The 27009-nt window shown below is 47.6% G+C and overlaps 1 protein-coding gene across 3 annotated transcripts in view; it reads left to right on the forward strand.

Annotated features, from left to right (window-relative positions):
• The first annotated feature begins 1311 nt into the window (after positions 1-1311).
• si:dkey-100n23.5 (cyclic AMP receptor 1) overlaps positions 1312-27009 on the forward strand; it is a 56353-nt gene continuing 30655 nt past the window's right edge. For 2 of the 3 annotated variants that reach the window (XR_004611772.1, XM_034561109.1), the window contains exons 1-10: positions 1335-1495; positions 4555-4607; positions 5765-5819; positions 6959-7015; positions 7124-7184; positions 9081-9168; positions 12370-12459; positions 13048-13086; positions 19236-19314; positions 22524-22571. Coding sequence is in view for 2 of the 3 variants with exons in the window: in XM_034561109.1 (XP_034417000.1) it covers positions 1415-1495; positions 4555-4607; positions 5765-5819; positions 6959-7015; positions 7124-7184; positions 9081-9168; positions 12370-12459; positions 13048-13086; positions 19236-19314; positions 22524-22571 (651 nt within the window). In the remaining variant the exon portion in view is untranslated. Of the gene's footprint in view, positions 1496-4554; positions 4608-5764; positions 5820-6958; positions 7016-7123; positions 7185-9080; positions 9169-12369; positions 12460-13047; positions 13087-19235; positions 19315-22523; positions 22572-27009 lie in introns of all 3 variants that reach the window. The other variant, XM_034561108.1, reaches the window with a different exon arrangement.

Genomic DNA, 27009 nt, shown 5'->3' on the forward strand with positions numbered 1-27009 from the left:
CTTGAATATTTGAAAAAGCCATGTTTGGTTTAAATTTCCCTCAATGTGTTTGTGTTGAATTAATATTTCCCAGAATACAGTGCAGTTTTATAGAATAAAACAGTATGTGATTGGTACAGCACTGTATGCACTGGAATCAGTTACGTCTGCTTTTTACTTTCAAATTTATATTTATTTTGAATAAAGATAGGTGTGTTTTTGTGTGCATGTTTGCACGCCTGCGTTGTTTTATGTAATATAGCTTGTCAGTGGGAAAAAGAGAAATAAATAACAGATCTTCCTCATTGTTGTTTGAGTAACTGTCAGTGATCGCATCAAAGGCCACGGAGGAAAAAAGGGTGCAGCTGGAGTTTCAGTGTCACTGTCAGTGTAACAGGCCAATAGGGTGACACACTTACACTTTCCACTTTCACTCTCTTTCTCACACACACATGCACATATGTCTGATTGATAATGTTATATTGCCTCCATTCAGTGGAAGGACAACCGCAGAGGAAACAGAAAGTATCTTTATTAGATCTCAATGTGCATGGCATAGTGGGCACGCAGCGCTGCCTGTGAATAGCTGACATTCACTTTATAAATTTCTTGTAAACATTTCTTTAAATAACGACAAACTTGACAAAATGACTTCATTCATTTAATCTTCCAGACTCTCTAAAAAATCCAGATAAAGTCTTACAAAGGGAGCAACACTCCTTAAACATATCCAAAGAGATACAGCAACATATTGTTGTTCCCTGATTCAGAGTGTTTACAGAAGATGCAGCAACATCTTTCCACATTCAGGACAAAGGTAACAAATGCCTCTGTGCAGTTGACTGAATGAGGGTGACGGAATTTAAAAACATCCACTGAGGAAACCTTGTCATTAACCTTGAGGTGAATGCCAGAGGATATCACTTCTACCCATAGTGCCAATTTTAAAACAGTGCTTCTGAGCTAACTAGGACAAAACTCCTTCCTGAGGCCTGTTGTTAGTGTTGTATGATAATGAGAGCCACAGTAAGTTCCAGAGATGTTTGTAGTTTTTGACCGGCCTTTAACAGGAAAGTTATGACAGTACATGTACCTCAAAAAACAAGCAAATGTATTTAGATTCACTTTTGACTGATGGTGGAATCCACCCAAAACACCACCCTACAAATAGCCTTTGTGAGAACTTATATGTTGTTTGTCTTTGTTGAAATGAAGCATTGAAGTATGCATTGAGACTTAAAACGGATACAAACGTTTCAAAACAGTTTGGATATACAAGGCCAAGTCTTGACAAACGCCTGGCCCCTTCGACGACGCTCCGAGGGGCTTTTTGTCCCTTTGAGCGCACCGTAGAAACAGGAAGTACAAAAGAAAAAGCTACAGCAAAACAAAAACAAATTGATGCTAAAGCATCTAAAATACAATTTGTCTAAAAATGGACAGTCAACACCCAAAGTCAACGAGTAACGATTCACGCTGCGTGTTTTTTAATACAGATTCAGAAGACTATCACTGCGTAAGTAGCTAACATAACTGTAAACTCAGCATTAGCTTCTTTTTTATTTGAGCTCACGTTAATTAGCTAATTTGCTACATAACGTGTCATTAGCTTACTAAGCGGATGGTCATTTTGTATTCGAACGGATTGGTTTATTGATTTGCCGATAGCTACGTTGGTGTGTGGATGCCTGACACTTGCATGGTTCTCACTGCTAAACAGTAACGGTACAACTGGGCTGTTAGTCATTTAACGTGCTAACTAGCTGCATTAATTGGCCGGGTGAACGTCCGCGTTGGAGCGCCACTAATGAAAACAGTCCGCGGAACTAGTTAGCATGAAGGAGCGCGAGCGTTCCTCTGTTGTGTCTGACAGGTGAACTCCAGCTAGCCCACCTGAGCGTCAGCAGCTTTAACTCCTTTGCTGTCAGCTGCTGCCGCTCATACTCAACGACGAGGCGTTTATCAACGTCGTCTCACATTCACGCGTCCGACATGCAGGCGCAGGGGGTGTGTTGTGGATCAAATGAACAGAGAACGGGAGAGTTTCTCATCTTGAAATCACAACGTAAGCCCGTTTCGCCAGTTAGCTGCAGGTGAAGGAGAGCAGCGCGACAATAACGGCACACAGTGGGAGACGTAACGAAACACACGTCGTCGTTTTCTTTATCCAACTGCTCGTGCTTTACTCGAGTGTTTGCATTTTACTTTGTGCTATTGTATAGCTTTGCTTTGATACGTGTCTGGGACATTTTTTACTTCACTACGTGGAGTCGACTTGATACGATTATTGAAATACACGTACTAATTGCTTTGCATAAAATCCATTGTTATAGATTAAACCTCCTGTAAAGCAGTTCATATTGCCTTGTTCAACATTCAAGTCTTGCTAACATGTTAATACATCAACACATAGCATCATAATATACATTGTGGACAGGGACCATTGAGTACTTTTACTTTCTGGTGCATTACGTATACTGTTCTAATAATACTGCTATACTCCCACTGAAGTAACCTTTTGGATGCAGGGCTTGTATTATAGCGTGCCTATGCTACTTTGACTAAAGTTAATGATCTCAATACTTCTACCACCACCGTAAAAGGCAGTCCCATTCAGTGACTGGGTTATAAATGTTAGCTATAATATTTATGTTATATGTACTGTTGCACTGATAATGACTCGCTAAGTTTGAATGCACATATTGTCAGTTGCGTTGGACAAAAACATCAGTCTAAGTAATATAATGCAGAGGGTTGTAATGTTGTATTTGATAGCATTTCACAGTAAGTTGTCCCTGCAGCACTGGAACAATGTACGCCACACTGCAGTTCAATACAACAACAACAACAACAACAAACATAGATGATAAACTACCCAGGGCTTGAATCAGCACCTGTCTGGCAAAATATCAAGCACAAATATTGCACATCATGACCTTCACAAGCGTGCATCAAATGAGATTGAATCCACACGCGGGTGTGGCATTAAGTACACACCCTGAGGATTTGTATAAGAGAAGACAATAAACCTGTCTTCAGAAAGGAATCGTTGGGATAACCTCGTTACGAAATACCCGGCTTGGATCAGTTGTGGCTTCTCGCTGAATCAAGGCCGGCACACGGGCAGATTAGTTCAAGGAACGGCCTCTGTCTCTGGTGCATTCGTGTTCATGCGAGACGATGAAATGTTTCTCGTGTCGGCAGCTCTAGGCTCCAGGTCATCGTCCGCTCTCTTGGCCTATCTAAGAATGCTGCACTAATGCTGTATTGCCTTGAGCCCAAATATCTCCTCCAGCGACAAGCAATCGCTCATGATTTCAAGCAATTGATCACAGTGTCCCACACGCTGTCTTACTAACCCAGATACAGACGGCGCACAGTGACCAAGCCAGCTATACCAGTTTGACTTTGGTATCATACTTCACATGAGAACAAACATCATTCTCCCATCACATTCACTATCTGTTCTCGCAGTCAGTTCTGTTCCTTTTATCCTCGTCTTTTGTCAGTTGAACAACAGATTTTAGGTAATGATCTAGTGCCTTATTTTAGCAAGTATAACATGCTCATACATACAGATGTTTGTGCGACTTGCATATCATAAGGAGGGAAATCCATACCCCAAAGTATAGCGTCGTAAACTTTTCAAAAAGCAAGATCACTCATGGCCTATTTATAAGACAATTTGTAAATGCAGTCTTTTAAAACTCCTGTAGTTCCGTACCGGGAACCATCATGCAAATGTAATTAAAACAGTAATAAAACGGTAAAAGGCTTCAAAGAAAAAAAGAAAATGTTGTCTATCTCTCTTTTTCTGTCTAGTGTATCCGGCAGTCTTACTGCCAAACACAGTTCTTATGAACAACTCGAAACCCACTTCCATACGTGAAATACAAACAGCCACGTAGACCGCCATGTTTTCTACATGGGGCGACACGTGTTTGTTGTGGAAGCCGGTGCGATACGTTGTCTGCAGAAGGCCACAGCAGTGGTGTTGCCCAACATGTCGCGCTCTGTTTTGAATGCAAGACTTCTGCCAGGCACATTCATTCTCCCAGAGGCTGTCAAGTCGAACTCGCAGTCTTCTCATTCCTCTCATTCCTTCCATTGTTCCTTTTGTTTTTGTTTTCTCAGAGTAGGTTTCAAAATGGCCTTATTGCGCAACAGCGTCAGCTTCCAGTTTCTCAACCGGCTCGGCTGTCGCTGAACAGCACTCTGTGTTTCAGAGCATGTTCCAAATGTGTCAAACGCATGTCGAGGCCACGTTCATCAACCCCGCTGTCTCGAAGCCGGGTCACCTGGACGGGTACCCAAAGAACATTTTATTCTACTTCCTTTTCGCACACATGCTTGCACACAACAAAGGCATGCGGAAACAAATGTCCACACAGTCGTTTCTAAGCTTGTGATTAGAATAATGGCAGCGCTGTGTTTGTGTCGCACCTCTCAGAAAGTTCACACAACGCTTTACTGAAACAGAATAATTGTAAAATATACACCTAAGTGCATTGCTGTTTTCTTATTATTCATTGATGATATCCTGTACATTAGTAAGGGATTGTTTCTGATTTGCAGGTGGTGATTTTAAGAGTAAAACAAGCGACAGGAACCTTCTCCTTACTAGGATGGTAAATATTTCCTCAAATTATTTTTATTGACTTTTATTTCAAACCGGATAGTTTGACTGTTTGTGGCTTTAGGGACACACCAATATATATATAAATATATATATATATATATATATATATATATATATATATATATATATATATATATATATATATATATATATTTGGCTGAATTCTATTTATAATTGGTGATGATATCTGAGTGGTGGAAGAGTTAACTATAATATTAAAGGTTCTCTGTCGAGTGTTAGATCTCTAGTAGCGCCACGGAGATGTTTTTTTAATGACTGGGTCCCTGTTTTCTTTTTTTTCTTTTTTTTTAATGGGATTGAAGAAACATAAAAATTGGTTTATGCAAATGTTTTATTGGGGAAGGGAGTGCACACGACACGTTTGTTAGACCTCGAGGACTAAACGTAAACCCAACTTTAGTTTGTTTACAAGAAAACTCCACTGGGCACCTTTAACCTGTGTAAACTAATTGAACCAGTAGGCCTGTCGTAAATACCGTCTTTGTGAAGCTTTTCATTGAGCTTGTGTTGAAGATGGCCGCTGATTCACCTCTGTTGGTTATGAAGGTTATGTCCAATGAAGGACAAGTCATTTAAGTTTATTTAAGTTAGGTAATATAAGTTAACATATTGCTTTCTAATGAAGCTAAATGATTAATCTCAAAGTGTCTCTAAGCCATGGCTATAGACAGACTTATTTTAATACGTTTTTAGAAACAAACAAGGCAAATTAATATGTTGGCACCTTCTGGGGAAAAAAATACACATTCATAATTTCAAAGAAGGCATTGGAGGTTCCCCCATTTGTTGAAATAGTTGATTGTGATTTTTTTGCTGGCATTTCGATGAACTGCATCTTTTTTTGGGGGGTCGGGGTCCTCCCTCCCTCAGATGCTGCTGAGCAGGTCTCTGCAGGTTTCATTAGTTTCGGTCCGAACAGCGGCTGCTTTAATGGTCAGTAATCCCACGAGTGTACGCTGCAGAATATCAGCAGGTTGGAGTAGAGGTTACAACAGAGCCTGCGGGATACATACGTGTGTGTAGGAGTTGTTATGACGCATGTGTGTGCATTAAGACAGTATGTCTTCGATAGAACAACAAAGAGCTCGAAACATCTCACTGCCGTCCTTCTCTCTCTCTCCACAGCATTTTCATGCTCTTTGTGATCTGGCTGCTACGCAAGTATCACTCTCTGGCTCAGGTAAATTAGCCCCCCCTACACACACACACACACACACACACACACACACACACACACATATATATATATATATACATATATTTGTGTGCTTCATTGCCACCGGAAATATGTTCAATTAGCCACGGCGAATCTTTGCATAATTGAACCCAATTAAAATTGCACAGACGAATCAATTGTGGAGTTAATTGACTGATGGTGGTTCTGTGATAATGACGGCTGTCTCTCTCGTGCCCCCCTCCCCTCTCCAAGCGAAGATGTTTGCACTTTACTTAAGGTCTGACGATGCACTGGAAACATATTACTGCAATGCTCCTTTTTCTTCTCCCTTCCACTGAGCTATGTTTTAATTTCATCCAAAAAAAACAACCAAACCCCACCTGCGCAGTGTTGCGGAGGCCGGTGCGACAGATCTGTCAGGTTCAGCAGCGCTCCACGTTATCCTCCTAATCTGAAGCAAGTGACAGCTTAACGTGAGGGCTCTGATGGATCCTATTACCTCTGGACCAGGTCACACAGAGTGGCTTCACCTCCTCCTGCTCCTCATCCTCCCCCACTCCTCTGCTCCTCTCGCACAACATAAACCCTCTCCTTACCGTCGTCCCCTCACAAAGGTTATCCGTCAGTCAATGGTCTTTAATGCTCTCTCTTTAGGGCTTTTTCCGCCTCCCCCTCCCCCTCCCACTCCCCCTCCCCTTCCCCTTCCCACTCCTATGTAGCCTTGGCAGGGTCATTGCTGGACAAATTAATAAAGGGCTGTGTGTGTGTGCGTGTGTGTGCGTGTGTGTGTGTGTGTGTGTGCGTGTGCGTGCGTGTGCGTGCAGCATCGAAGAAGATTCTGCAGCACACAGATTATTGGTTTATTATTTCATATGAAATAGAATGAATTTCGGTTCATACAGAAGGATTTGAGGAGCCTCTCTCCTTCCACCCCGTGATATATTTTCAGTAGTCACCGGGGACGCCACGCGCCGAGCCGCCAGCCACATCAGTGATCATTTGATTCTTAATTTGCCCTTTCTCTCCACGTGAATATTAATACGCCGGCATATTAAGTGTAGGGTTTTTTGATGTTGTTGTTGTTGTTGTTGTTGTTGGAGAACCCCCTTTCTTCACGTCTTCCTCTCATTTTCACCGCACAGAAGATGATTCTCAGCCTGACTGTGGCCGCCTTCTTCGACAGCGTAGCATATGTCATGGTGAGTTACTCGAGTCTGTTTCACTAAACACCCACATGGCAGAGGCCTTTCTCTTTTTTTTGGTCGTTTGTGAAAACGTTTCCCTGTGCTGTCATCCTTCCTCCCCAGGGGGATTCCCATCCAGAGGGACCTCTGTGTGACTTCCAGGCCTGCTGGCTAACTTACTTTGGTAAGACAAAACGTAATGAACTACGCACTGGCTCCCTTTTGAACAATAGAGGTGGAGTAACGAGCCCACAAAGACATGCGCTCAGGAGCTCGCAGATCATGGTGGCAAAATATTTGTAATGTCATTTCATTGTTTTGGCTTGAGAACAAGATGTGCCCCCACACTGAGGGGCACTCCGGCTCAGTTGTTTATATGAACTCTGTTGTGTTTACCAGGGAGTTTATGGCTAGTCTTTCTCATGGTATGGCCAGCGCTTGAATGCATGTTTTATTGGATTAATTTAGTCAACTCAGCATCCTGTACCAAAGTCCTCCAAAAAAAAAAACCTTTTATTTACACTACGGTTGTCAAGGGTGTTAACGCTTTGGGTGAACTGGAACATCACATTTAGTATCCACACACCCATACCCGAGTGTGGAGCACCACTTTGTGCAGTTATTAGCCCATTACTATATCTCCTGTGATGACATTTGGGTTAATTAGGCCCATCTGCAGCTTCTCAGTCTGGGGATAGTGGGGAAGGATTCCTTCGGGATTCGGACCAACGAGGCAGGTTTTGCTCTGCAATTGTTGGAAATCCAGCTTCTTTAGCCCGGATTAGCATACAGATTCTTAGTTAGGACTGGCTGCTGATACAAACACTCCACCGGGCTTGTTTTTATCGGCCTCAGAGGCACACACACACACACACACACACACACACACACACTCTCAGACGGATAGAGGGTAATGGGCAGTGAGTTAGTGCTGCGGGGGCTGGTGCCTTGTCACCTCGGTTTATCAACGAGGATCCCTCGCGCTCAGGACAAACGGCTGCACATAAACAGCAGCTGAGCGGGCACTTTGTTCTGTCGCCGAGCGCCGAGTCCAGCGGGAGCCGCGGAGCACACAGCTCCGCTTTTAACTCTGACCCATAAACATGTTTTTTTTCTTTTTTTAATGAAATGTGTTTGAAAGGGAGGGAGGTGGTGGCAGGGGGCCGACGTCGGGACAGGTCGGTGACGCCAAGCTCGAGCCTTAATAGGAAAAAAGAAAGAAAAAAGCGGCGCCTCGGCTCGCTGTCGGGTTATGTAAGACAGTGATTTATTGTGATAATGACATAGACAGCCGGCCTCCTTCGTTGGCGCACTCTTCCTAAACATCGCTTGGGTGTGAAAGGTGTGTGAGGTTTGTGTACGTGTTTTTTTTTTTTGTGGTGGTGGTGGGGGGGGGGGGGGGCGGGTGTTTTGTGAAACTTGAGTAAGCTGAGAATTTGGCTCAGAGAATCCATCATTGCCTGTCCTGACAACAGAAACACATGCACGCACTGACAACACACACACGCACACACACACACACACACACACGGAATGGAAAAAGCCTGAATACGAGGACAAAAGAAAAAGGGGAAGGAAGCTTTCTCGACTCTTCTCTTCCTTGTCTCGGCGAAAGATATTTATTTTTTCCCCTCTGCTGACTTCGCCTTCCTCTCCCTTTTCTTCATTTCTCCTATTCTCCTCAGTTCCTTCACACACACTCCCCCCCCACTCACTCACACGCACACACACACACACACACACACACACACACACTCCCTCTTCATTCCTCCCCCTCTCGCCCCCACCCCTGCTTATCTCCCTCCGCTTTTCCACAGTTCATCATTATCTCTCTCCGAGCTCCCCCCTCTCATCCATCACCCTAAGCCACAGGTTTCCCTCATATTATTGCGGAATGGGCCTTCATTTATCAAAAAGGGGAACACAAGCACGCACACACACGCGCACTCATATGCACGCACGCATGTGCGCGTTTGCACACGCAGTTGCATGCTGTGGTGGTGGTGGTGGTGGTGGTGTTGGGGAAGGGGGAGGGCTGTGTTGTAATTTGACCTTGTTGTTTTTCTGTGTGTCTCTGCAGACTGGAGTGCCTTGGCCTGGGTTTGCCTCATCACAGTGAACCTGTACCTCAACCTGGTGCGGGAAATCAGCACTAACAGATACGAGCTGTGAGTGGGGCACTTAATGCTGCAGCTATTCATTATTCCCCTCATCGATTGGTTGAATTACTGCTTATTTTCTCCCATGTGTTTCTTTGTTATTTTGTTATTTCATTCGACAATGTTTCAAATCTGAGACCAGAAGTAGAACCCGCATGGAGCCAGATAGTGATAGGCTTCTAGAATACTTACATGTTTAATTGATTATCAATATAGTCGCCGATTGGTTTTCTGCCGAGCCACGTAATCGTTTAATCGACACATTATTTTCACGTCTCCGTCCCTCGGGTCGCGTCTCGCCTCTACGTCCACCTCTGTGTGTCCCTTCCGATAAATGTGCGTTTGTCTTTTGATCGTTTCCCTCCATTTGTGTTTGTGTGTGTGTGTGTGTGTGTATGTATGTGTGTATGTGTGTGTGCACATGTGGATGTGCCTGTCGCATATGTTTGGTCTGCCAGAGGATGTGTCTCCCCGCGGAGCATTGACAGCCCCCTCCCTCCTCCTCCTCCTCCTCCTCCTCCTCCACCTCCTCCTCCTCCTCCCCTTTCTGTTCCAGCCGAAGCTCTAATTGAAAAGGGAGTGAGTGTCAGCCGTTAAGCGTGTGCGTGCGCGCCAATCTTCACGCTCTGCGGCTCTACGTTTCTGTCGCTCAAACTCCCATGAGCGTTCTCAGCAGCAGCAGCAGCAGCAGCAGCAGCAGTGTGTGTGTGTGTGTGTGCATGTGTGCGCGTGTGTGTTTGTGTGTGTGTGTGCATGTGTGTGTTTGTGTGTGTGCGTGTGTGTGTGCGTGTGTATGTCTCCCACCACACACACACAAGATATTTTCTTGCGTGGAGCTCTGTGACAAACACACATACAAAAAAAAAATAATTGTATGAGCTCTGTGGGCGGTAGAAAAAATAAGAAAACAAGTTTTGCAAGTCGATTGTTCCGTGGTTGTGTCCCGTAGATGCTCGTATGGTGTGCACACCCCTTCCACCCTTCCACCCCTCCATGTGTGAGGGGGGGTTGGCCCGGGGGAAAAGAGGTGCAACCCTCCCTGTGCCCCCCCCTTACCCATGGGAGTTTCCCTGCATTGATTAGCAATAAGCCAGACGATATAATGGTGTTATAACTCAGAGGGAGACGGCTTTATGGGGCGCAGGGAAAGGGGGGCATGCTCAGTGGGGTGAGGTGGTGGGGGGGGGGGGCAAAATCAGCTCGCTCCAGAGCCTTGTCAGCTGCACACCATCTCATGGGTCCAGAGGGACCAGGCGGGTGGAGGAAGTGTCTGTGTTTCTGCGTCGGGACGACCACGCAGGGAAAGAAAAGAAAGAAAGAAAAAAAAAAAGCTCTGCGCTTAATAGGTTATGGAGCAACGTGAGGATGGGCCGTCAGGGGGGTTGTCGCGTATTGACTGCGCATAGATAAGCTGCATGCGTTTCGGCAGGCGGGTATGGGGCTCTGCATGCACAATTAGGCTAGCCCTCAGCCCCTTCACCCAACCTCACGCACGCACAGAGCGACGGCACAGCGTGATGGTTTATGAATGAACAAATCGCCAGAGGAGATGGAGAACGGAGGCTGGATGATCTAAGAGTGATTGAAGTGGATGCAAGAGAGGCCGGGAAGTGTGTGGGTGCGGGTGCGTGCGCGTGTTAATGTGCGTTTGAAGGGCGGATTCAGGCGAGGAGGGGGGGGGGGAAGGGGGGGAGAAGGAGGGGAGAAGGAGGGAGGAGGAGTGGTGTGAGGCGGTGAGAAATGAGATTGAGCCCCGAGAGAGATTTCTATATGAGCTTGTGCGAGTGTGTGTGCGAGTGTGTGTGTGCGCGTGTGTGCGCGCGCGTGTGTGTGTGCGCGCGTGTGTGTGCGCGTGCACGTGCGTGCAGGTGTGTGAAATACAGAGAGCATAGCGGCCCTGCTGTGCCTCATTAAGCCCATGTTGCGCGCAGCCCCGGACCTCGTCATCTCCCTCTCAAAAGCGCTGCGAGTGTGCGGCGTGTGTGCTGCAGGCACCACGTCTCTGCGTGCGTGTGTGCATGTGTGTGCGTGCGGGGTCTGCGAGCTCTCGACATTGATTTCCTGACAAGCCCCCCTCCCTGCACCAATCGTCACGCCACGGACTGGCAGCACTGATTTCAGCATTTATATCTCTCCTCCTACCACCTCTCTCTTTCTCTCTTTCTCTCTCTCTCTCTTTTTGTCAGTGTTTTTCTCTCTCTCCCTCGCGCGCTCTCTTGCTCCTTTACTCGCTCAGTTGCTCTTTTTTTTCTCTCGCTTCAACCATTTCTCCCCCGTTCTTCCTTGTTCTCCCTCTCACGCACACTCCTGTGTTCGATCTAAACTCTCTCTGTCTTTCTCTCTCCCCCCCCTCTCTCTCTCTCTCTCTCTCTCTCTCTCTCTCTCTGAATCTCTCCTGTGTCTCTTTCCCACCCACTATTCTGCTCTTTTTAAACCACCAGCCGCCTCACGTTCTCCACCACCTCCCACACACTCCGCTGTCCATCAGATGAGGGCAGAGAGGGGAGACACAGCGTGCCCCGGTGAAATCAGAGTGAGAACGTGTGTGTGTGTGTGTGTGTGTGTGTGTGTGCGCGCCGCCCAAGCCCGAGAGGGATTGAGTGTGTGTCAGCCCCGTCGCCAACCGCTCGATTGACCACACTTGGAACAAGTCAGGGCAGGACTTCCACTCTATTGACCGGGCGACGCTGTGCGCTCTATAAAGTATCGACGCCCACACCAGCGCCCAAGACACTGGAGCGCACACCTCATCTGTCACACACACACACACACACAGAGCCAAGTTCAGAGATTGAGATTTCTTAGAAGGCCGTCACTGATCCCAGCATTTTTTTCATTAAAAGCTAGTATGAGCCTCTCTAGCTCTCTCAGCCCCTTTCATTTATAAACTCGTGCAGTCGAGTGAAGTCCGCTTTGTCCTCAAATGTTGTGGCCGCGAGAAGCCGTTGAGTGAGAATCTGCATCCCGTTTGTGGTTTTGCTGCAGACATGTCCCCTGTAAATCATCTTTTTGCAGTGAGGGAAAATATGGTTTGTGTCACCATGGGGGCCGCACCTGAAGAAGAAAACAACCCCAATGTGAGCGCCAACAAAGGGACAAACCGAAGAAGGGAAGAATCAATTTAGTCATGTGTGGGGATTTTTTCTTCTCAGGGGCAAAGCTCCCCTGGTCTCGGTGCGTGTGATGAAATAAATGTCTGTCTTTTATCAGGTTGTACCATCTGATGGCGTGGGGGGTTCCTCTGGTCATGGCCTCCTTGCCCCTGCTAAAGGGTTACTACGGCCCCGCGGGAGCCTGGTGGTGAGTACGGCCGACCGTCCAGCTACAGCATCGTTTTTTTTCTTTTCTTCAGGCAAGCCAAGGCAGATTGTCTGTTAAATGTCTTTTCCTTTCACGAGGGGCCACAGCGGCTGGCCTCGTTCCAGCTGCAGACAGGCTCCCTCCCGCATAAGATTCTATGTGATCAAAATTGGCAATTATCAGCACATCTTTGAAGAGTAAAACTCCGCCTCAGACTCTCCAGTCTTCGGTGGTGAATAGGAACGTCATCATTTGTTTGGAGGGTGGTTAAAGGAGTGAGGAGAGAGTGGGGGGGGGGGGGGGGGGGGGGGGGGGGGAGGGGGGGGGGGGGGGGGGGGGGGGAGGCTGAGGAGAGGAGAGGAGGCGGCAGAATGAGAATTGGGACAGAGCCCTTAATCTCCGGCTCGGCTCTCTCTTTTCCACTCTCGCCTTATTAATAGCTACAGCTGCACAACCCCCCCACCCCCCCTCCTCCGCAGTCACACAGTCTCTCTTCCGCTCACGCGCTCCCTTTCCTTTGTAACCCCCTCATCGCTCGCTCTCTCTCTCTCTCTCTCTCTCTCTCTCTCTCTCTCTCTCTTCCCCCAGCTGGATCACAGACGATCACGTAGCCTGGAGATTTGGGATGTAAGTAGACCCTTTCAGCGCCGGCATCAAAGCATCCCCCCACTGGTGGTGATTGGAAGAGGGGGGGGGGGAGGGGGGAGGGGGGGAGGGGGGGGGGAAATGTGAAGGGTTTGCATGTCAGGGGAGCCTTTGGGGTTTTTTCCCCTCTTGGTGTAAGGCCAAGATGTGTGTGTGTGTGTGTGTTGTGTGTGTGTGTGTGTGTGTGGTGTGTGTGTGTGTGTGTGTGTGTGTGTGTGTGTGTGTGTGAGCGCGCGCGCACATGTGAGTGTGTGAGCGCGCGCGCACATGTGAGTGTGTGAGCGCGCGCGCACATGTGAGTGTGCGCGCGCACATGTGGATGTGCCTGTCTCTGCCTTGTCAGATTTAGGGGAGTTGCTACACTGTGTATTTAAGTGTTTAGGAGGGCTATGAAGGATTATGCCTGTCTACTGCTTTCTGCAACTGGCCCTAAGTCTGCCAGGGCTCTGCCAATCCCCCGGCACAGACACTTAGCCACACACACACACACACACACGCACAAACGCACACAACAACACTTTGCCATGAGCCAAGGTAATCGCGTTGCTGCTCGCAGCATCAGCAGGGAATCAATCTTTCTAAACAAATAAGCACACACACACACACACACACACACACACACACACAGCACACACCACACAGCGCACCCTCGACTCCACACACACGCACACACACACATGCAGAACAACACATAGCTATCAGCTGCCGCTAGAACGAGCCTGTGTCTCTTTTATCAGTGCTCCTCTGCTCCCCGGCTCTTTCTAGTTTTCCACGCTGTCGTGGCCCAGGGGGACGAGTCGCTCAGAGGATCAGGGAATCTTCATTAGCTCTAATTACATCAAACCAGACGAGAGATTAGAGGCCACGGCAGCACCCGTCAAGGAAGGGAGAAGAAATAAAAACCTTGCGCGCCGCCGACAGCTTGCCGGGGCCAGGGCGCAAGGAGAGCAGAGGTTTTAGCGTTAAAGGTGAGAAGTGGAGAAGGCGGGAAGGGGAGACATACGGGGGGTGCAAGTTAGAGAGACGGGGAATTACTCAGCAGGGGAAGGAAAGAGGGGCGGCATAGCAAGGACCGGGGAGAGAGAGAGAAAGAAAGAGAGAGGAGAGCGAGCAAAATAGATTGCCCTCGTCTCTCTGCCCACTCCCCCGCAGTGTGTCTTCATCAGAGTTCAGCAGAAGGCAGCGGCGCAGACAGGACAGAGCGGGGGGGATGTGGGGGGAGGAGGGGCGGGGGCGGGGGGGGGGGGGGGGGGTGCTTGGAGGAGGACGGCGTGAAAGGGGATGGGAGAGGAAGGAGACCGAAAAGCCGAGAAGCAGCGTTTTGTGACGGAGGTGCAGAATTTCAGGGGTTGAGTCAGCAATTGGAAGCACTGGAGCTTAGCTGAGTCACCGCTCTTAGAGGTCCCCGTCGGTGTGTGTCACGGGTCTGCGGTCAGACGTGGCACCGAGAAACGGAGGGAATGACAAATGAAAGCTTGTAATTAGCAGGGCGGCTCAGGGACGGTAGAGTCGGTCAAGCACGCTGGTGTCGGGTTGCAAAATCTCAACAGTGTTTGGATGAAATCTTGGTCCCCAGAGGATGACTCATAATGACTTTTGGTGACCCCCCTGACTCTTCCATGAGCTCGACATTTCTGTTTTTTTGTGACATGTCTTGGCAACTATTGGATGGATTGCCGTGACATTCAATACGGACATTCATGGTGTCACGAGGATAAATTGTAACGACTTGGTATTTAACTGACTTCTTCTCTAGTGCCACCAAAGGTTTGAAGTCTTAACATCTACTAAATGGACTTGCATAAAAGTTTGCGTAGACATTCACGGTTCCAAGAAGAACAATGGCCAAACAATGTTTTGGGGAATTTGTAGCCTTTTACTAGTTAGCTCAAAGTATAGAAGGAATAGATGAATTGCCAGGACATTTGGGTCACACATTCATGTTCCCCTCAGGATGAACTCTAATAAACTTTGGATCCCTGACCTTTTTAGCCAGCGCCATCATCGGGACGAAAATATAATTTGACCTATACTTATGGTAACCTGATCAGTCTCAGCTGAACTTAATTTGTTTAGTGCTTATTAGAAAATATCAACATGGTAACTCACCAAACATTGTAAACATTATTACCAGCTAAACATCCTTACATTAGCATTGTCATTGTGAGCGATTTGAAGGTAGCATTTACCTCAAAAGTATAGGCTCTCAGACCTGCTAGCATCCACACGATTATGTTTTCATTTCAAAACACATTTCTTTAGCTACGCTAACACCTAGCGTCCACACTACCCCAAAACAACGTAAGGGTTTAAAATGGCTACCGGTTAGTTTGAAAACTCCAGGGTTGACTCGTCGTGTGGACGGGCGGACGTAGACACCCGGGTTCGCTACCTGATCGGGTCACGACGTGTCCTTCCCTGATTCGTCACGGCAAACAAACAACAAACAAACAACCTTAACAAGTTGATTACCAATCGACCTGAGGTTAGTTCACCATGGATAAAGGATTACAGGCATCGCTGACCTGGTTGTCTGGACTAGCAGCTGTCCCCAGTTTATGATTCTACTACTGCCGACGTGCAGAGAAAGTAAGCTGTTATTGGAGCGAGCGGCGCACCCAGCGGCGTTATCAGGCCTACGGACCGGACGTTTGAAGTCACAAACCTGTCATCTGTTGTGAAGTTCACAAAGAAACTGTAAACAAACAAAAGCAGAGCCACGATGGGGAGACAGACAACAACGAAACAAGAGGGATCCGCGTGTTGACGAATCTATTGACCCATAATCTAGTAAACCTTGATTTGAGAGAGATAGAAAGACCTGCAGCCTCGTCACTAACGAAAGATGAATCTGTTTTAGTGTATCAAGGAAAATTATAGAGAAAGATCTTAAGTATCAAGCACTACCTTTTTATTATTAAAGAGTAAGCAACCAATCTACTTCCTGTTTACACTGTTTGGTGTGGACGCAGATGTTTTTTGTTTTAAATGGAAACGTATTAGTGTGGATGTAGCCTTAGTCTCGTTCCCTTTTTAACTTTGACGTCGGTGCATCTGGTGTGCACACCCTGCTGCCGGTCTTTGTGTCTCCAGGGTTGTCCTGTCCCTGTCTGAGTGGTTGAACAGGTAGATCTTGATCCGTCACTGAGCAGTAGGCTCTTGCTTTGTCAAAGTTGATCGCTAACCCACACAGACGGGTCCCTGCATTGCTCTCCCATCTCCTACCGAGCACTTCAATTAAGGCTTCTTTCATCCCGGCCTCATTCTTCACTTCAGAGTGGTGCTGGAAGGAGGGCCGCGCCGGGGCCGAGAGATCGAATCTCGGCGCGCCGGCGACGGTCTTTTCTCTCTGCCACTTCCAGGCTCCACTCTTGCTCAAAGCTCACTGTTGTCCTCTCACAATCCCCTCTGCGTTTACCGGGTTGTCTGTCCATCCTTCACCTGGTCGATCCATCGGCTGCAGCTTCTTTCTGCTATTCCTGTCACAGGAGTATGACCTCATCCCTTTCCCTGTCTTTTAATCACCCCATGCCTCCTTCTTATTTCTGCCCTTCCTGGTCCTCCTGACCCACAATCTGCCGTCATCCAGCCCCCTTTCTTGTCTTTTATCATCCCCATGCCCACCCCGCATCTTCTCTCTCTTTCTCTGCCTTTATTTCCCTCTCTCTATTCTCTCTTGCTCCTGCTCTCTCTCTCTCTCTCTCTCTATTCTCTCCATCCCTCCCGCTCTCTCTCTATTCTCTCCCTCTCGCTCCTGCTTTCTCTCTTCTCTCTCTCTCTATTCTCTCCCCCACATCCGGCTCGCTCTCTTCTCTTTCTCTACTCTCCCTCCTGCTCTCTCTTTCTAGTCTCTCCTTCTCGCTTCTGTTCTCTCTCTCTCTCTATTCTCTCCCTTACGCTCCCTCTCTCTCTCTCTCTCTCTTCTCTCTCCGTCTATTCTTCCCCTCTCTCTCTCTTCTCTCTCCGTCTATTCTTCCCCTCTCGCTCTCTCTCTCTCGCTCTCTCTCTTTCTCTTCTCTCTCCGTATATTCTTCCTCTCTCTCTCTCTCTCTTCTCTCTCCGTCTATTCTTCCTCTCTCTCTCTCTTCTCTCTCAGTCTATTCTTCCCCTATCTCTCTCTCTCTTCTCTCTCCGTCTATTCTTCCTCTCTCTCTCTCTCTCTTCTCTCTCCGTCTATTCTTCCCCTATCTCTCTCTCTCTTCTCTCTCCGTCTATTCTTCCCCTATATCTCTCTCTCTCTTCTCTCTCCGTCTATTCTTCCTCTCTCTCTCTCTCTCTTCTCTCTCCATCTATTCTTCCCCTATCTCTCTCTCTCTCTCTCTCTTCTCTCTCCGTCTATTCTTTCCCTCTCTCTCTCTCTCGGGTAGTGCTCAGCTGTAGAGCACAGCGGACTCTAATGGCAGATCATTATCATGCTAATTAGAGCACTTTGTAGCTGCCGACCGTCATTCTCCGCTCCTCGCAGCCCCCCTCCCCCCCACGCTATCGTTAAAAAGGCCACCCCCTCCTTTTCCCTCTCCGCCAACCCACCCGCCCCCTCCCCCTCTCCACCTCGTCTCTCCATCATTAACGGGACACGCGCTGGCGTAATTGGACGCTGTTTATGCCGGAGCGCGGGTTATTAAATCACACCGAGGTGACGCTTGCGCGAGTCCCCCCCCCCCTCCCCCCGAAAACGCTTTCATCAATGTCCTACGCCATTATTGAACCTGCGTGTACGCGCACATACACAAGCGCACACGCACACGTTCAAAGAGGGTGTTCTTTGCATATTGATGCTCCCTCCAAGGCGTGAAGGAACATGGATGTGTAAAGCAGCCCCCCCCACCCCCCCTTCCCGCCGTGAAACAAACGGCTACCATCTCGGATTCCACTGCCAATAAAAAGTTGAATTCCATAATGCTCGGTGAGGGTTTTTTTCCGACCCCGCAGGCTTTGACGACAAGCGTGGACGAAGTGAAATTAGGCCATGGAACTAAAATGTGCCTTTTTCGATGGTGCTCAAACTTACAGTTTTAGCACACATGTCAAGGACTTTCAAGGCACAGCGTTATTCCCAGTCCATTTTCCGTTGAAACCCCACGTATTTATGGGTCAGAGACATGTTCAGTCTCTGTTTTGACTGTCAGCTGTTGGGCCTCTGATGGTTACTCTCAATTTTTCTCTTCTCCGCGGCCCAACATGTGCGTCGCGAAGGGCGCATTTGTGCCAGTTGCTCGGGGGGGGGGTCGCACAGAGCGGCCTTGACCGCTCAGAGTGAGACTGAGGCTGAGCGGAGGGACGCGGTGGCCAGGAGCCTGTCTATCAAAGCCAGACAAAGGGCTGTTTCATGATTAGAGGGAGAGGCTGAAACTCCTCTGAGCTTACATCACCTCCCGAGAGGTTGCATAATACAAGGCTGCCATTCCAGCATATCCATCAACCCTCCCCCCCTCCTGTTCGCCTCTCTCTCTTTCTCTTATCCGCTCAGAAATACCTGACATGTTGTTCTCTCCCCCGCGCCTTCCTTGATTGTCAAAAACCTTCATCCCATAGGAATGCCGTGCATTTCCGGTTGCAGTGACTTTGCATTATCTTTCGTTCTTTGCCTGCCTTTCTCTCTGCACGCGGACACTCTCTGTGCAGCACGGTCCAGAGGCGCTGACTCAGGCCTGCTCATGCTATGTTGCTGGTTTATGTGCAAAACTGTGCGTCCTCTGTGCATCAGCTGTTCAGAACCATACACACAGTCTTATACACCTTAACATTATTAAACATGTGCGTTTTAGGGAGGACATGGATGACGAATGTTTCATGTTTAGAGGCTGAATCATGATGAAATAAAGCGAAACAAAGACACCAAATAATATCTTAACAACAATGGCCTTCTCAGATTGCAGAGGGAACCTTATTAGATGAGTTTCTCTCTAATCACTTTAGACAGCCCTACTATCTCAACACTGGTATGGTATTATGTCCTATGAATTCCATTAGGATGAATGACGCTCTCCGTGTGTATTCATGTGACATTTTCTTTTGGCCCAAAGAACGCTCTCTAAACCTCCAGTGGATGCCAGAGAGCAACAAAAAGGTAGCAAACTGCTCTTTTGTAGTTTTCTTACAACCTGCTCGTGTTTGTGTTTTTTTTGCAGATGGTACGTGCCTCTGTTCAGCCTCATCTTCTTGATGATCTGCTGCTACGCCAGGATAATCTGCGTGGCCAACGCGAGGGTGAGTGCTCGACACGCGTGAAAGCGCCCGCCGCCCGAAACACCTGCAGTTCAGCTGAATCCAAGTGCAGTGTGACCTTTTCCAAAAGTGACGTTAGTGAAAGCTGAAGTCTCACAAAAAGACAGGAGAGTCGAGAAAAAGCTTGTTGGTGATGTATCATTTCATGGTTAGGAGTGAATCCAGGAGTTCAGAATGTTGTATTTTCAATCATTTATTTAATTACATTTGTTATATGCATGGACGCACAACCAACGGTGCTTTGATAATCAATGATAATTTTAAGGTTGAATCTTGGAAGACGGACTACTTGAGCTACTTGACTCGGAGGTTAACTGAAGCACACAAGGAGGTCCTGGTTGAACTTGTCGGTGTTGTTTCGCTAACCTGGGGGTTCGTTTAAATCCTGTCTCGAGTTTGAAGATTGTTCCGTTTTAACGAAGTTACAGATCTCAATTAACCTGGTGAGTACAGTCGAATGCCCTGGCAGCTAGTTGGAATGCCAAGGCATAATAATAATAATAATAATCAAACTTCTTCTTTAAAGCTACTGATTATTCAAATCACCCAAACAAATGTTGTGTGTGGAATTTTCTGTTTTCTTGCTAATGAGAGGAGCTACATTTGCTATACTTAATGGGATTTATCAATCAAAAATATCCACCATTCACTTGATCCAGCTCTCCAAATGTGAGGATTTCCCCTTTTGTGTGTGTGTAATTTCATTAATAATAGAGGGTATCTGAAGACATGGCCTCTCAGTATTTGTTCACAATTTTGCAACAATTCTGCAAGCTGTGATGAACTTGAACTCGTTAGTAATTATTCCGGTCACGTAGCTGTCTGTGTGCAGAAAGCGCCATATGCGTATTTGCTTTGAGAAACGTCCATCACTCCCTCCTTCCAGCTTCTCAGAACAGTCCGTTTGTGTAGGTAATCGGTCGCTTAATTGGTTTACCACTTGGTCGATCTCCTCTTCATGTTGGCTCCGAGCTCTCTGTGTGATTTATTTATTTATTTTTCCATTGTGAGGGTGCAGCAGAAGCCCCGGGGCAGCATTCCACACAGTTCACATAGCTCACATTCCCCCGACCTGACGACACCGCGTGGCTGTGCCGCCAGCGGAAAGAAAGGTGGTGGCGGACGACAACATCTTTGCCACGATTCCGATGTTATTCATCCAATACAAAACCGGAACGAAGGGGGGGTGGGGGTCTGATTAAAGCCACATCGGGCTCACGGTGAATAGTCGACGTGAGTGTTGCCGTTCTTTGTTTGGGGCGACATAGCGAGAGCGGTGGGACGCTGAGCCAGATTCAAAGATAACCGGTGCTGCAGACGGACGACTTCGGAGAGACAGACGGCAGGCGGCTGAACGCAAGGGGAAGAGACCTCTCTTCTCTTCATCACCAATACGATGAAGAGAATGAATTTGAACGTAGCTGGTTTGCAACCTGCATATCATAACTCATTCAGCTCACAGTATTCTGCCGTCTCTCCCTCAACCTCCTGTCTCTCTTTGTACCTTTTCTTCTTTTCCCTCTCTCTTCCTTTCCACCTCCATCCGTCTCTCTTTCCGTGTCTCTGTCTCTATTCCCCCATCTTTTCCTTTCCACCTCTACCCCTCCACCCCCCACACACACACTCTGCCGTTTTGCTTTCTCTATCATATTTATGAAGAGCTCAAGCCTTATCTCTTTTCAGCTGCAGGCTGTCTCACTTGAAAGCATTTCAAAAGCTTTGAAAGCAGGGTAGGTGGCGACGCATCGGGGGAAAGGGGATAAAGACGAGGAGGCTGAGCGAAGAGAGGTGGGATGTTGAGCTGGACGGAGAAGTTCCTCCGCTTTCCAGAGACAGACGTTGGAGGGGTTGGGGGGGACGGGGGGGGGGGGGGGGGACGACGACTCCGGAGCTCATTAGTTTACCAAGACCAAGTTACAACAGGATTATTTAGAAAAACACGGACACACTCCGAGTGACTGTGCGAGCTCTCACTAACTAGAGGGATTTGAAAGCTAATGAGTCATTATCAGGCCAGACAGAGAGGTCCGGGAGCTTGGAGTTTGTTTTATGGAATGTGATTTGTACACGCCCACTCCTTCCCCTCTTAAGCCTCACGCCTCGACACTTAGCCAGCAAACCGTCCGAGTTGCTCGACTCTCGGCGGCAGAGATTGGAACCAAAGCCGGGTACGCACACCGGAGACCTGGACGAAGCCTCGGGGGCTTCCACTTCACATCAATATTCATATTCAATCAAAGATGTCTGCTGGATAGTGGTGCTCTGGAACAAGTTCAGTCTAATGACCAAATTTCTTCTTTAAAAAAAAAAAAAATCTTTTTTGCTCTTCCGCTGCATCACACACAGATTTACAATGACAATCACGTCAGCGTGGAGAAACCATGGCAACATCCAGTTAATAAATCGCAGAACAGAGGAGCTGTTAGTGCACATCGTTCACGCAGCCTCTTTGTGCCGCGCGTGTGAACGCTCACACTGGGCCTCCAGAGATTTGTCTGTGATGTCTTGGGTAACATAAACCTTCTGGTTTCCTACGCTCCCCCCCCCCAAGCCACTATCCCACCATTACAGATCCCAGTCTTGTGTGTGTGTGTGTGTGTGTGTGTGTGTGTGTGTGTGTGTGTGTGTGTGTGTGTGTGGAGCGCATGTGAGTGTGTGCGCTTTTCCCTGCGTGCGTCTGTTGACATTTTCCCTGCATTCCCCCGAGAGAGGAGACGGAGGAAGAGCGGAAAGTATTCCCACGTTCTCTCTGGAGATCTCAGATCTGCCATGTTTGCTCCACTTTTTCCTTTTTCTTTAATACTTATTAAAAAAAAAAAAAAAAAAAGAACGTCTCCCCTTTCTCTACACCCTTTGCCTTTTTCTTCTTCTTCTTCCTCATGTCACATTGTGTGCGCCGAAGCTGATCACTTCCCTGTTTTTGTGAGATGCCGGGAGCTGTCTTAAGCGCTCCCCTCTGCCTCAAAGCGTCGCACTGTGCTGTGAATTAGGCGGGGGATGGCGGGGAAGGTGGAAGGATTTTTGGTGCGATAGCCAATGTGTTATTTGTTCCAGCTTGTCACCTCCAAGCGTCAGGCCTCTCTAGGAAAAACAACTGATTTAAATGATCAGACCTCTACCCTGCTTTCTTTTTTCTCCCCCAACGTAACTGCCCTGACCTTTTCTTTCCATGTTGTGTCTTTTCTGCACAGATGCGGTCATGGTTGGGAACCTTCAACCCAGAGAGAGAGAGACGAAAGGTAATGGCCTGTCCGGCCATCGCATTCCTCCACGCACACACAAACACGGACACAAACACACTCACACGCCCCACGTGCACACACACGTGCACACACACGGAGCGTGAGGATTAGAGTGTGTGCAGGATTATCTTTTGTGTTCCCGCTGGGTAGGTGTCAAACAGCGGGGAGCAATTTGACCTTGTGACACCTCCGCGTTTCACCCTGAGTGTGTGTGTGCAAGTGTGTGTGTGTGTGTGTGTGCGCGTGCGTGCATGCATGTCTATTTAAATGTGGGTGTGTGCGCGTATGCGTGTGTGTTAAATTTGGGAGCTGCGGTGCCTCGCCGTTCTGCTCCTGACCTTACTGAAAGGGAAAGGGGACAGGGAAAGCTACCTGTGAGAAATATTAATATCGAGAGAAGGCAGATTGGGAAAACAGGACATGGGCAGTGGGGAAATAGAAATAGAGGAGAGATCACGTGCAATTTTTACCAGAAGGGTGAAGCCAATGCGGCAGTGTATTAAAACATGCATTCCCTCTACTGACCAGCAGGGGGCGCCTCTTCTGGTTGCCAAAAGAAGTCAAATCATATCGAAGTCTAGTATAAAATTACTACTTCTCTCTTGATTTATTCCCTCAGTAAACATGAGTTTCTCTAGTTTCAAGTCTTCTTCAATACAGCGTGATGTTCATTTGGTAAATGATGGTCCATTTAGAGTTAAATAGACCATAAAACAGGGTATGATTTAGGGCGGGCTTACTGTGATTGACAGGTCCCTGCCGCTACCAGAAACTTTTACTTCACTTCGCCGCATTCCAAATATGGTCACTTTTACGGCCGTAATCCAGGATGGTGACAGCGAAAGCGACAAACTCGAGGCTTCATAACGGCAGACCACAAACCAACGGGTGACGTCCACTTCCTGTACACCGTCTATGGGTTTTACACACGAGTGTTGCGTTATGCTCCAAACAGAACCAGTTCTTTAGACACGAGAGGCTTCCAGTCTCTCCTGGAAAGCATTCACGAGTGGCAACCAGTTGTTCACATGAAAGCTGGCCAGTCACTAGGTCGAGTGGGTACGGACGTTGGATTGTCAGTTTATTAATCCATTAATCCGACGTCGTCCAGGTGTCTGACCATCCGAGAAGCAGTTCTAACAGAGTATACTGGCAGCGTATTTTAGGCGTGGTGAGTACTCAGACGGTCCAAACAGTTGTAAGTCTTCTGTGGCTCTGGAGGAAACTCTCCGAAGTCTGGAAAAAAAAATGAACTCGGTGTGTTGGGTTTTCATCACCAGGCTCAGACAGTTGGGCTGCAGCCCGGGTCTTCCTCCTCTTTTCCCTTTGCTTTCACTCAGGAGAGGAACTACCCGGGGGGGGGGGGGGGTTTGATATATTGTCCGGATCTCTCTTTCTTCGCACAAGCAAACTCTCTGCTTTGAAAAGGCAAGAAGACGAAATGTAACTGGTAAAATGGCATAAACCAACCTGCACTATGCCGAGAAGGAATAGTAAACATGAATTATTATCTTTAGCAAACAGAAGAGTGACGTAGAAACGCTGTATACGGCTCTGGTAGCGGCAGCAGCCTGTCAATCACAGTAGCACCGCCCTAAATGATGCTCCTATTTATGGTCTGTTTGACTCTAAATGAAACATAATTTACGAAATGAACATCATGCTTTATTGAAGAAGACTTGAAACTAGACCATAAACTCATGTTTACTGAGGGAATAAATCAAGCGCGAAGTAGAGTCATTGTATACTACTTCTATACGATTTGACTTCTTTTTACAACCGGAGGAGTCGCCCCCTGATGGCCAGTAGAGAGAATGCAAGTTTTTAGACACTTCTGCATGAGAAGGGTACAGAGGCTCCTCTCAATGCACTCACACCTAGCTCCGACAGTACCCTGTTATGCAAATATGCACTGGCCTGAAAATTGAGATTATACAGGAAATTACCGTCCAGTGCTAATTTCAACCTCTCTTTTTCATTTAAAACATTCTTCTTTTTGAAATGTGTTTCATGTGAGTCCCATAACTTCATGGAAGCACTAAATGGCCGGACAGCCCTCTGATAGTAAATCATTGATTTCTTGTAAAGCGCTGGTATCGGGAGGGGTATCATTTCATCTGGCCTGCTTTCTGCAGACGCTGCATCTTATTCAAGTGTCCTCCGGCAAGACGCCTCCTGCCCTCACGCCGTGCATAACTATGGAGGCGCCGGGTCATTCCAAGCGTAAAGCCTTAAAATCCACCAAACATCCGGCACAAAGGTGATCAGTGTCACAGTGCTATTCAGGAAAAGTCGGAAGCAGCCGTACCTGCTCTGTTGTTACAACTCCACCTGAGGTGTGTGTGTGTGTGTGTGTGTTGGGGGGGGGGGGGGGTTAGGGTTAAGGTTAAGGTTATGTAGATGCTGCCCCTAAGTGGCAGATGTAATTACTGCACACTGAACTGGCGTAACCCTCACCAGGGACTTGTGCGTGTGTGTGCGTGAATGAATGTGTGGCAACACACACACACACACACTGTTCATATGGGCTAATTGCTACGTGTAGCACAGAGTGTAAATAAGTCAGCTGTGTTTTTTATCACACTCTCCGTTACCTCGTTTTTCTCTTTCCCTATCGCTCTCCTCGTTTCCATCTGCTTTTCTCCCTGCCTTTTTACTTTGCTCTCCCTCTCTCTCTCTCCCCCCCTCTCTCTTTTCCCCATTCTCTTTCGTTTACTCTCCTTCCCTCCCCTCCCTCCCTCCACCCGTCTCTCTCTCCTGCTCTCTCTCTCTCTTGTACTCATACCCAGCATGAATAAAGCAGCAAGCCAGGTTCATGGACATGAATATTTATGAGAGTTTATGCACGCGCTGCGATGCTTTAAAACAACAACAACAGCCTCCCCGATTGTGCTTGCCAAACCAGCGAGCTCTCTGCGTGTGTGTGTGTGTGTCTGTGTGTGCGTGTGCGTGTGCGTGTGAGTGTGTGTGTGTGTGTTTGCGCGTGTGTGTGTGTGTGTGTGTGTGGCAGCAGCAGGTGTAAACTAGAGAAAGCGATTCCTGCTGGGTGTCTGAAGACCGCCGGCTCTGGTTATTTCCATTCACTTCGCCACATCTCCCTCCTTCTGCGCCTCACATGTTCTCTGTTACCGTCTCTCACACACACACACACACACACGCTTCTTTTGTTTTGCATTCACGTATGTAGTTTCCTGCGTTCGCCATTCTTGATCTTTTCTCTCTTTTTCTCTCTCTCTCTCTCTCTCTGACTCAGCCTGGCACCATCCCCCTCCCTCGCAATCCGAGAGTGTGTGTGTGTGTGGATGTATGAGTGAGTGTGTGTGCGTGTGTGTGTCTCGGGCTGGAGCGATGACGTACATAACTAGTGTTGGCAGTTATCAGGGCCGTCAGTCACATGGTTTCGACACAACTCTGTGTGTCCTGAGCAATTTGTTTGTGGTCACGCATGAGTACGCACTCTCTCTCACACACACACACACACACACACACACACACACACACACACTGCACAAACACCACAAGGTCTTGCGGCAGCGCAGGTTGGCGGAGGGGGTCGGGGGGGAAGATATTTAGAAGAGGGTGTTTAAAGCAGGCCTTACACACACACACACACACACACACACACACACACACACACACACACCTACACCTTTAAACACATTTGCACACACAGCAGCTCAGTCCCGTCGGGTAGCAACAAAGCTGGCTGAACAAACAGCGAGCTGCTTGTTCGTTATCTTCTCAGGGTGTTTGTTTACTGATCTACACGAGCTTCGAGTCACAATGCGACACGTCTACTCGTGTGTCCGAGCACACGTGCGCGCGCGGCCCGCTGCAAGGACAGTTGGGTTTGTCTCTCCAGGGCTCTGAAGCGCCACGCGTGGCTTTGACAGAACATATACCTCCGTGTGTCGGGAGCGGCTCCCCAGCTGCCAGACAGTGTGATGCTTTGAGCACCTCGGCTTTACTCGCTGGTGTCTTAACAGGATGCGCTCGGGTTCATCCGTCCTTGGAAATCGTTGCTTCTGGATTTTGAAAAACACAAATTAGGCAGTCAATGAATTTAAAAAAGGAATTAAAGAACATAATTATAACATCGCATTTTGTTTTGCTACAACAATCTCGTCAAAAGCTTTCGATTTCAATCACAGCATCTTCCTGAGTTTGCTTAGCTGTCATTAATACAGTTAGAATTTTAAATTGTAGATGTTTAAATTTCCATTTTAACTCTTCGGAAAAGACTTCTCATCCACGTTGGTTTAGAATTTTGAGATTGAAAGTTGGGAACAGCTGTTGTCAAGACAATAATATCTAAATCAATCCATCATCCATCCATATAAAACATAATTTACTAATACAGGCTCTGAATCATCATGTGACCCTGTGGTGTTAAGCCTGCAGCAGAATAATTGAATGTGTTATGGAAACATTTCAT

The sequence above is a fragment of the Cyclopterus lumpus genome, chromosome 21 (assembly GCF_009769545.1).
Source record: "Cyclopterus lumpus isolate fCycLum1 chromosome 21, fCycLum1.pri, whole genome shotgun sequence".
NCBI classification, from domain to species: Eukaryota; Metazoa; Chordata; class Actinopteri; order Perciformes; family Cyclopteridae; genus Cyclopterus; species Cyclopterus lumpus.